The sequence below is a fragment of the Rhopilema esculentum genome, chromosome 7 (genome assembly GCF_057945365.1).
Source record: "Rhopilema esculentum isolate cy_ngs chromosome 7, ASM5794536v1, whole genome shotgun sequence".
NCBI classification, from domain to species: domain Eukaryota; kingdom Metazoa; phylum Cnidaria; class Scyphozoa; order Rhizostomeae; family Rhizostomatidae; genus Rhopilema; species Rhopilema esculentum.
Window position 1 is genome coordinate 3,981,662 of NC_142821.1, and position 10,925 is coordinate 3,992,586.

The following is a 10,925-nucleotide window of genomic DNA, read 5'->3' on the forward strand; positions in this document are numbered from 1 at the left end:
TATTTTAATTTGTGTCTCAAGTTAATTTCTGTAAACTTTATATCATTTAGACAGTAAATGTGCTGTCTTTCCATGTTGGCTTTGAAAAAATTATTTTTGGATTTTAGGGGGGGGGGGGGAGAACAACATTGTGGCTGAATGAATTTGAGAGGCCAAGAAAATAACTTAACCCTTCCAAAAATATCTTCCGCTTCACCCCACCCATTAACAATGACTGGTCTCTTGATTCTCTTTCCAGTAAGAATTTTTGCAAATTTGTTTGTGCCTCGTTGAAAGAAAGTAACAGTCCATGTCAAAAGTTGTTGGAGCACCATACACTTCACATTTAAAAGTTGAACACCACTTGATTTAACTACCTATCTATCAGGGCTGTCATCCTAAAGAGGTGAGGGCTACGCTGAAGGCAACTTCTAGCTTCTAGAAGCTACACTCATTGCCATACCTGATATACTTGTGTTAAAGAGTCCTTGTCGTATATTAAAATCAACCAAAAAGACTGATTGGACCTTGCTGATTCAGAGACAAACTATAATATGTATAATAGAAGGGGTTAACAAACCCGAATTTTTGAATGAGAAAGGAGAGAACTATAAAGACAATTTATTTTGCTGAAGTGAATATACTCTCTATGAACATCTGAAATTCAAATGATAATGAAAAAATATACTTGGAAAAATGATACAAGTTACAAAATTTCGCCCATCATCCATTGAATTATGTTAAAATCCATACTCTTGCCTAAATATTTTTTAGGCTTTTCAGCAAACTGAAGTTAAATATCCAATCTAAGGAATTGCAATCACAAATCTAACATAAACTACTAGCGACATTTAGCAGATGAACGCTTTGAGGCGAATGGAGCCGCAAAAGCAAGGCAAGACAATAATGACAACACAACATGATTTATCTTTTCTCAAACATTCACTCTACTAAATTTATAAGTCATTAAAAGCTTTAAATAAACCAACCAGCAACTGTGTTCGCACTTACACAATTCTGTGGCACTAACAAGACTATTTAATGTAGTGTATCTCTGTTAATATTATTGATTATAAGAGCATAGACGTGTTTCCGGTTTCTAAGTCTATGAACGAGAAACTAAGAGCTTTACTAATATAATATTGAGGAAGACAATGTTAATGGAATAGGGTCAGCAAAACATTCAGGACTGTGCCTTCTGATCATTGAAAGAAAGCGGAACTTCGAGACAAGGGTTTAGATGTTCCTAGCCAATGGAGAAAAGTGACCTGTTCTTGCTATTCTAATTCAAATTCTTGCTATTTTATCGATAGCACTACCCCCTTGCATTAAGGGCCTAGCAATCGCCTTATAAAGCTTGTTACGATGCTTGAGCTAGTTGGGGGAGGGGGAGGTCAAATCTTTTATGTTGCAAAAAGGGGACAGTATTCTATTGAGATACCAGAACAATGTCACCCAGAATGGAAGGACAATTTTACCCCCCCCCCCCACCACCCCCAGTGAGTACACAAAAAGGTACTGAGGTACTGTAGGAGAGAGATGTACTTGCAACTGATTGAATGGAACCTTGCCAATATATATTTTTCAAATATAATGTTACACACAAGATCTATAAACTTTGTTTCTAGAAATAAATAGAGTTGGATAAATAACAAGCTGATTCCATCAATTTGAGTATAATACAAGACAGTTAAGATTCTTGGGAGTTGAAAACTATACAGTTCCCTTCAATATATGGACAGCAAAAGGGTTTGATCGTAAGAGTCTTGATTCTTAATTTAAATGCTACAAAGAAAAAATGCTACTTAGGTACTATCCCTAGCAGAGTTATTTTCGCAAAATACAATATTTATAAAATATGGCATTTAAACAAATACAATCGCAAAACCACATCGAAAGGTAATTATCGATATCAAATCAATACCAACTTTTACAAATTGTAAAATTTCGTAATTTTAAGCCCTGGCTTTGCCGCTGATTTCGCCGCATAAAAAATAGCTCTGATTTTTTCAATAGAACTTTAAAACTATTTACCAGTCATGCCCGTAGCCAGAGAAGAAGCAAAGGGTGTGCAAGATAACCCCCCCCCCCCCACCCCCCATTATCATTTAGACTCTAAGACCAAGTATTTAAGGGCTCTAAGGTTTCTAAGACCCTCAGTCAGTGTTAACAGGCATTGACACTCTCCACGAAAGTAAGAGGACCACTTCTCCCTAAAAACCCCAGCTACGGGCCTGATTCTATTTACTTCGCTTCATTTTCAGCTAAAGACTGTACTAACTCACAGTAAACAGCACGCTCTTTTTCAAAAGAGTGCTGATCACAAATGTATTTCTTAGCATTGTCAATCAGCTCGCTTCTGAGGCTTTCATCAGATAACGCTTCTTCAGCGAGACTCCTAAACTCCTGTTGGAAAGCAAAATATCGTGTTAAAAGCGTCCAAAGCTGAAAATTTATCAAAATAAGAAGGATGTCACGAGTTAATTACAAAGCAAACAGTTTTTTTATTTTAGTTTCTATAGATATAAATTAAATGCACTAGGTTTTTGGCGATGCTTGGAGATAAATCGAATGTAGAAGGTTTTTGGCGATATACAAACTTCGAGGGTCATGGCGTGTCCAAACCATCGATACCTTTTTGCCTATTAATAACCGTTAGTCTCGCAAGAACGGAAACTCTGAAATAGGTTTCGACATGAAATAGGTTTCGATATGTTCAGGTAGATTTCCACGACCATTTTGAAGGTATAAAAGGTAATGTGTTTACCATACAGCAGTACCTTACTTGAACCATAAATAAATCTTAAAAGTACAGTTTAAATTCATTTCAAGTTTAGAATCCGTGTACATGAAAATGAAAAGCTGTTGTTCTGTAGACAGAATGAGTTCCTTTTTATCCATTAGTAATGTTTTCAATAGGCAAGCGGCACTCATTGGGAATGTTCTTGCATTTCTGACTAGCCGATTTCGATCCAAAACTGTGTATATATATTCTAGCAGCTAGCTTAAAGTTTTAATCAATATTCTGAGGTTATATTCCTTGAAGAGTGTTAGACGAAGAGCGTATCCTTGAATCCTTGATTCCCAGTAAATGCTGGTATAGGTTACGGAACATTTTTGCCACTCTGCCATGCTTATGATACAGATGGACGTGATAATCTCGATAATGTGACGGCGACATTGCAACATTAAAAAGAATTCAGACCTCTGAAAGCTTCCAGTAAGTAGTTTAGAAATTTTCTCTCCTATGTAATTTGTCTTTTTTTTGTGAATGAAACATTTTTTGCAAATTATCCATGACTAATTGATAGGTAACACTGTGACAAACACTTTGAGCAAAGTAACATTGAAGAGCAAGCTTTTTCATGAAATACCTCAGGTGTTGTGAATAACAGTCCTGTCTTTCTGTGCATTATGACTGAAGCATTTCCATCATTCCATCTTGCAAGCACAAGTACCCTCAAGCTCATTGCCTGTGTGACAGAAAATCAGCAAAAAGATGACAGATTTATTCCTCAATTTCATACAATACTATTGCAGATTTATCTGGTTTTCAAAAAAATGCATCCTGTGTGTGATAAGTGCATAGCAAGGATTATTTTAGAGGGGATCGTTTCGAGTGTTGCTAAACAAATATTATATTTAGAAGAGCTGTAATTGGAGTTTCATTTGCTTAGAGCCTTAGTAACAAGGCAATGGGTTTGTTTGCGATCTTATCTTAAATCAGATATGATTTTAAGCTACAGCACAGTAACTTGTCTAATTCGATTATTTACAAAATATACAAATTAACAATTTTTGATAATTTTTAAATACAAATTTACAATAAAATCATTCAATATTTTATACGTTGCATGTACAGGTAGCCCCGTCCCAGTTTTTAATTAATCTTTTGAATTGGATCAGGTCCTGTGGTAAGCCATTCCAAATTTGTTGTCCGAGAGACCTGAGGCTGTTTGAACCGAAAGTTGTTTGGTTGAGCCTGTAGTGCTGCAGGTCTTGTGGACGACGTGAGGGTCGATCCGAGGTTCTTAGCTCAAAAAAAATTTTGCATGAATTCAGGATTTAAAATGTTTACAGTTTTGGAAATTTAGTGTGCCTGGGCTGTATTATGGGTGTGCCTGCACTGCATCGAATGAGCCACAGAAATGATAAGAGAAGGGTGTGAAGACATGTACCTCAAGGATGGCACCAGCCATGCCTTCACTTTTGGATGTGTTCACTAGCGCAAATGCTCTCGTTATCAAACTTTGAAGATTTGCAGGTGACTGTCTATCAATACAAATAATGCCAGGAGTGCTGAAACATATGTAATACACTAATTTACATCTTTTGTGAAGTTAACAGGAAGCGTTAATAGCAAACGCGAGAATTGACAAAAATACCTCGAGTAGGGATCAACAAGAAATAGTGGAGAAGAGTTGGGAAAAGTAGAAAAGAGTTAAAGAGTAGACAAGAGTAGAGAAGAATGGAGAAAAGTAGAGAAGAGTAGAGAAGAGTAGAGAAGAGTGGAGAAAAGTAGAGAAGAGTAGAAAAGAGTAGAGAAGAGTAGAGAAGGGTAGAGAAGAGTAGAGAAGAGTAGGGAGGAGTGGAAAAGAGTAGAAAAGAGTATAGAAGAGTAGAGAAGAGTAGAGAAGAGTAGAGAAGAGTAGAAAAGAGTAGAGAGGAGTAGAAAAGAGTAGAGAAGAGTAGGGAGGAGTGGAAAAGAGTAGAGAAGAGTAGGAAAGAGTATAAAAAAGTAGAGAAGAGTACAAAAGAGTAGAAAAGAGTATAGAAGAGTAGAGAAGAGTAGAGAAGAGTAGAGAAGAGTAGAGAAGAGTAGAGAAGAGTAGAGAAGAGTGGAGAAAAGTAGAGAAGAGTAGAAAAGAGTAGAGAAGAGTAGAGAAGGGTAGAGAAGAGTAGAGAAGAGTAGAGAAGAGTAGAGAAGAGTAGAGAAGAGTAGGGAGGAGTGGAAAAGAGTAGAAAAGAGTATAGAAGAGTAGAGAAGAGTAGAGAAGAGTAGAGAAGAGTAGAAAAGAGTAGAGAGGAGTAGAAAAGAGTAGAGAAGAGTAGGGAGGAGTGGAAAAGAGTAGAGAAGAGTAGGAAAGAGTAGAAAAAAGAAGAGAAGAGTACAAAAGAGTAGAAAAGAGTAGAGAGGAGTAGAAAAGAATAGAAAAGAGTAGAGAAGAGTAGAAAAGAGTAGAGAAGAGTAGAGAAGAGTAGAGAAGAGTAGAGAAGAGTAGAGAAGAGTAGAGAAGAGTAGAGAAGAGTAGAGAAGAGAAGAGAAGAGTAGAGAAGAGTAGAGAAGAGTAGAGAAGGGTAGGAAAGAGTGAAAAAGAGTAGAGAAGAGTAGAGAAGAGTAGGAAAGAGTGAAAAAGAGTAGAGAAGAGTAGAGAAGAGTAGGGAAGAATGGAAAAGGGTAGGGAAGAGTGGAAAAGGGTAGGGAAGAGTGGAAAAAAGTAGAGAAGAGTGGAGAAGGGTAGGGAAGAGTAATAGATAAGAATAAAAGAGTGTATAGAAGAGTATATAGAAGAGTAGAGACAAGCAGAGATGAGCAGAGATGAGTAGAGAAGAGCAAAGAGGACTAATGAATAGTATAGAAGAGTAGAAAAGAGTAGAGAAGAGTAGGGAAGAATAGAAAAGAGTAATAGAGTATAGAGAAGAGTAGAGACGGGAAGGGAAGAGTAGAGACGAGAAGAGAAGAGTAGAGACGAGAAGAGAAGAGTAGAGACGAGAAGAGTAGAGACGAGAAGAGAAGAGTAGAAAAGAAAAGAAGAGTATAAAAAAGGAAGAGTATAAAAGAATAAAAAAGTATAGAGAAGAGTAGAGGAGAGTAGAGATGAGTAGAGAAGAGCTGAGAAGAATAAATGAGTAGAGAAGAGCTGAATAGAAGGGAAGAGTGGATAAGAGTAGAAAAGAAGAGCAAAATACGGATGAGAAAGTTCAGAAAGAAATGCAGACAAGAGTATCAAAGAAGAAAAAAAAAGAAAGGCAAGACACAGGAAAGAAGAGGAAAGACCATAAGAGAAGAAAAGAAGAAACGAAAAGACGAAAAGAAAAGAAGGGTGATAACAAAGTAAAAACTTTCTTATATAGTAGAAACCGTCTTTTTACAGAAATAAATTAAAACATACAATAATTTTTCTTGTGGGTATGATTTCATTGAGACGTAAAGTCTTACTTTGTTACTGAGTCCTTGAACTCTTTTGAGTATCTGATGTCAATCTGAAAGAAATGTTAATACTTAAGTAGAAATGATGTACATTAATTGCAAAACTTCATTGAAAAATGTTAATAAAATGGTTTTTATAAGGATTCGATTAACAATACAAAAAAGAAAACTACAACAATGAGTTTTATTCAAGCATCACTTTTCACAAGTGAGAATCAGCCAAATATTTTGGACTGAAATTCAGCCAAATATTTAATTTTGTTTGGAAGCAGAGCAGGACTGCTATGATCCTCAATAAAAAAAATTTCATGACAATGATATATCATAGACCAATGGAAAAGATTAAAATATGACAAAAATAAAGCATTACATCTTTAAGGCCGATTGACAAGTTCTTTACATTTTTACATAACATTCCAATCTCATGACAGAGTAGAGAAGAGAAGAAAAGAATATGGAACAAGAAAGAAGGGAAGGGAAAGAAGACAAGAGAATGAAAGAAGGAAAAGAAGAGAAAAATAACGCACAAGAAAGGAGAAAAGAAAACCAAAGAGAAGAAAAGGACAAAAAAGGGTGAAAACACGGAAAAAGAGTAAATAAGAAAAGCGTAGGTAATTGTTTTTATCTAATCAAATATTTTGGCGTACCTCTGGTCCAACAACAACTAAATGTATCCTATTATCAGCTTTATGCCATGCTAAAATGGATGAAATTGAACAACATGAGAGAGCCTCATGAACAATAATATGCCCCCTCACTTTTTTGCAAGACTTTAGAGCTTTTTATAAATCCTTTTGTTATGATTGTTATATTTTCTTTTGGCCCTTCCACTTTCAAACCTGCATCGGAGCCCATGGACTCTCTGTGCAACTCTCTATGCAGAATCTTACCAGAGATGTTCTTTAGAAAGGGCAACAACATCATAGATCCAAACCTATCTCTTCATAAACCATTTCCAAATTCATCACTGATATCCAGGGTCATATTAGGTGTGGCCATGGGCGTGGTTATAATGAGAGCAAATATTGTGACATGCAAGTATGATAGCATTAAAAAGTAGGTTGCAAAAATACTGACAATTTGTTAGCCTTACTATCAATTATTTCTATAGTGTTCATACCAAGCTGAAGTATAAACAACTGTACTTAGTGAATCATTCCCCTTAAATATGTCCTTTAAACAACAAGAGCAGGGATAGTAGTTTGAAATGTCATAAGGAAAAATGGGTAGATGTTCCCGCAAAATTTTCAAATGAAACTCCCTCTGCAGCCTGAAATTTGGAAGAAAATTGTCAGTATTTCAAAAATATCTTAGCTTACAGACTTAATAAATATAAGCAAAAAATTATAACTCTTTGTTGGAATAACACATATGTATCTTTTGTCTGCATTTCCATTTCTGGCAGATTTTTTTAATGAATGCTTTAATCACCCCTGGAATTTAGAGGAAAAATATGCTCAGAAAATTACCAGCAATTGTTTCCACCAAGTAAAAAGGATCTTTTACGGGTCTCAGACTTGCAACCAATAAAAAAATTATCTGCAAAAATTATCATAAAATCAAAATATAATATGAAAGAAATAGCCCAGAAAAAGTGAGAGAAAGATTAAATTTAAACAAACAAAACAAAAGCATCACCATGTCTTCATTGTTTTTAAGGAAAATTTCTAAAAGTATTGTCTGGAAAAAGAATGACCAATTTTCTCTAGTTTATGTGAAAAATTCTATCTTCCATTCCATATCTGTTGTTGGCATAAATGTAGTCATTTAGTCAAGAAAATGCTACTCCACTAATGGCTATTTTCCTTTTTTTTACAGTGATTTTTATTAATATATCCACCAAGACCCTGTTAGCATCAGTTTATTATGACCTCACATGTAATATTCAAATTAACAGGATAATATTATTATATTAAATATATTAATATTATGCAAAATTTGAACTTCCTTTTCAAAATGACTCACTGCATTGTTGTTAAGAATCACTTCCTTTTCCCCTAAGAAAGATAATGACGAAACTTACAAACTGTAAAGAATCAAAGTTGCACTATCCCTTTAACACAAAAAATATGGAAACCCTCGCAAATCCAAAAACAAAATACTAGATAGTAATTTGCTACAATGTTTGGATGCTAAAATGTACTTGTTTTTTATTAAGAATAGAAACATGTGACATAGAGGTAGCATCTGGAAGGCAAAGGGATTATGTACCCCTTTCTTTTCAGGAACAGAAATAACAATCATTGATAATTACATGATTTTGTCACTGATGGTTCTTTTAAAATTCATTACAATTTGCAAGTGCCATGAAAAAAAATAAAAAAAAAGATGAACAAAATATTTTCCTTGACTTACAGTCTGAAAGATTTGCACCAATGTGGTAAGACTGGTCTGAAACATAAACTTCCACAGCTGCAAGAAGGTATATGGGCACAAAAAATTAGCAAATATTTTGATGATTTTTGATGACTTTATTAGTAAGTATAGGTAAGTCTTAATACAACAGAATAAGTCACTGTTCATAAGTAAGTCTTAATATTACAAAAAAGAAGTTTTGTCATTTGTGAGAGAAACTGGCATTGCATCAATAATGCAATGCCAAAGACTTTTCACCTTTGATGAAAATTTCAAAAAAATGCTACCACAAAATACAAGTAAAAGTAGTATTTTGCACCTTGTGGTTGAACAATTACTTTGTCTTTGGCTTCCTCCTAGAGACATTTATAACATATGACTAATTTTTATTAAAAAAATAAAGAAATATGTCTGTTGTTTTAGATTTTTGATTCTTTAGAGAGCTTGTGGATAATATTTATTGAATTTTTTTCTGCCTTTTGCCAATAACAAATTTGGTGGCATTTGACAACAGACATGAAAAAAATGATAGTAAATCCATCTTTATCATTTTATTGTTCTAAGGTTAATGTACATTGACAAGAAGTATAACAAATAACAAAAAATAATCACCACTGCTAGCTAAAAGAAAATCTAAATTTGATAACTGAGAGGAAAGGCAGTTTCAATACATACCCAAAAAGAAATTGCCTTCTGCTTCATAGCATTATTAAATGCAACACATTTCCTGCAGGTAATTTTAACAAAAATTTAGATGCTGCTTTGACATCAAGATCATGAAAACTTAGACCATATGACTCTTATACAAGAACCTATAGACCTAAAAATGTATGGGACGATTTCTTGAAACTTTGGATTACAGTAACTTAAATTGCTAAGGCAGCAAAAACAGCATACATAAGAAAACAAGAACGACCCTTATCATCATCTTGCTACTAATCTGAAAATGGAATTATCGTTCTTAAATCAATGGAGAGTGTGCAAGAAAATATTTATGAATTGCTGTGACAGTGACTACTTTTTATCAAAATTTGCTTATCTTACCAACCTTGCTTTTGATACAGCTTTGCTCATGAAAAGCAATTTTTCTTTATCTTTATGATGCTCATTCAAGTCTGTCCCTCCAAATATGATGGCATAAGGTACTTTGCAATCTAAAATAAATAAAATGATCTATCAGCCTCGAATAAGAGCATTATTGAATAAAATAAACCTCAAATAAAAGCAAGTAGCATGATTCCAGCTGCATTCCCTTTGCAAAAAGCTGTGAATTCAGTTTGTAATTAGATTTCACAAAGAATAATAAATAGGAAGCAGCATAGAAAACTACAAGATCTGATATGATAGGAAGTTATAATCAGTTAATAAAATGTTGTAAATTAATTGAGGTATGGGTAACACTTCATTATAGTCAACTAGATTTTGTTGCTAGGTAGCAACATATACAGTACCTATACAAATAAATCAACATTTTCTGACTAGCAATTGATTGTAAACTGAAAGGATTACCGCAAAGAAGTTTCCCTGCTCTAAATGCATGGATTCCAATAATGAAATCTATGGCATTAGAAGAAACATAAGCAGCCAATTCATGGTATTTTTGAAAATAAGAAACACACACAGCTGATACTTCAAATCCTCCAGACAACAAATGTTCTCTGTAAAAAGATAGAAAAAATTGTTAATATTATAGTTAACGTTAAATTGATGAATGAAACGACTATCCATGGCTGTCAAGACGGCATTCATATTGTTGAAGGATGCAATGAGTGGGAGGTTCTGATATTTCCCATGCTCCAGCTTAGAAAAATGCTTTCTTCTGAGCATAGCTGCAAACATTGAGGCATGAGGTACGAGCTGCCAGGGATCACAATAAACAACAAGCGGGACATCCAAATGTTTGCCAATAAATTGCAAAACTTCGATGAGATGCAAGTAAGGATCCTTTAACCTGTTTGTAATTGTGAGCTAGTAGTGTGCAATGCACTATATCATGACAGTGATGGCACAATACATTTGGAAACAATTAAAGGCTGAGCATTCTTCAATTGTTCCTATTTTCCTGTTTTCGATGACTGCACATTAATTTAAAAATTACTTTAAAAATACTAAAGAAATGTACCTTATCCTACAAGCAGTTGAATTGTTGCCACTTGCAGCTGTCAATCGCGCCAGAATAAGAACTTTCATCTCATCTAATCTCGCTGCGGAGGTTACGTGTAAATGACTAAACCAGACCAAAAAAATCCGCCGTAGTTTTTTCTCATTACAACATTCACAACCTGCGAGATTGTGCAATTACGAAGCATTTAAGCCCATTTTTGCGTAGCTAGCTCAACTGGTATCAAACGAAGCGACATTTTTCATTTTTGTGTTTACGTGGGAATGTTACCATGCTTAACTGACCTCCTTTTCGAGTTATCCGCAATCTTTTAATCCG

The 10,925-nt window shown here is 34.6% G+C and overlaps 1 protein-coding gene across 1 annotated transcript; it reads right to left on the reverse strand.

Annotated features, from left to right (window-relative positions):
- Window positions 1-897: 897 nt before the first annotated feature.
- Window positions 898-10,859, reverse strand: LOC135683338 (glycosyltransferase 1 domain-containing protein 1). The gene is made up of 13 exons (XM_065198570.2): window positions 10,608-10,859; window positions 9,995-10,143; window positions 9,534-9,639; window positions 9,161-9,212; window positions 8,805-8,841; window positions 8,486-8,542; window positions 8,096-8,127; window positions 7,600-7,669; window positions 6,778-6,827; window positions 6,140-6,183; window positions 4,158-4,278; window positions 3,354-3,452; window positions 898-2,385 (listed from the first exon to the last, which is right to left on the reverse strand). Exons 1-13 carry the CDS (start codon window positions 10,673-10,675, stop codon window positions 2,224-2,226), a joined length of 1,047 nt encoding a protein of 348 aa, XP_065054642.2. The 5' UTR covers window positions 10,676-10,859; the 3' UTR covers window positions 898-2,223.
- Between the last annotated feature and the right edge of the window lie 66 nt (window positions 10,860-10,925).

Coding starts and splice junctions, on each gene's coding strand:
- LOC135683338 (XM_065198570.2), bottom strand. CDS start 10,675: ATGAAAGTTCTTATTCTGGCGCGATTGACAGCTGCAAGTGGCAACAAT. Junction 4,279..6,139: donor TTCAAGGACTCAGTAACAAA/GTAAGACTTTAC, acceptor CATATGTTTCAG/CACTCCTGGCATTATTTGTA. Junction 2,386..3,353: donor TGTTATTCACAACACCTGAG/GTATTTCATGAA, acceptor GCTTTCCAACAG/GAGTTTAGGAGTCTCGCTGA.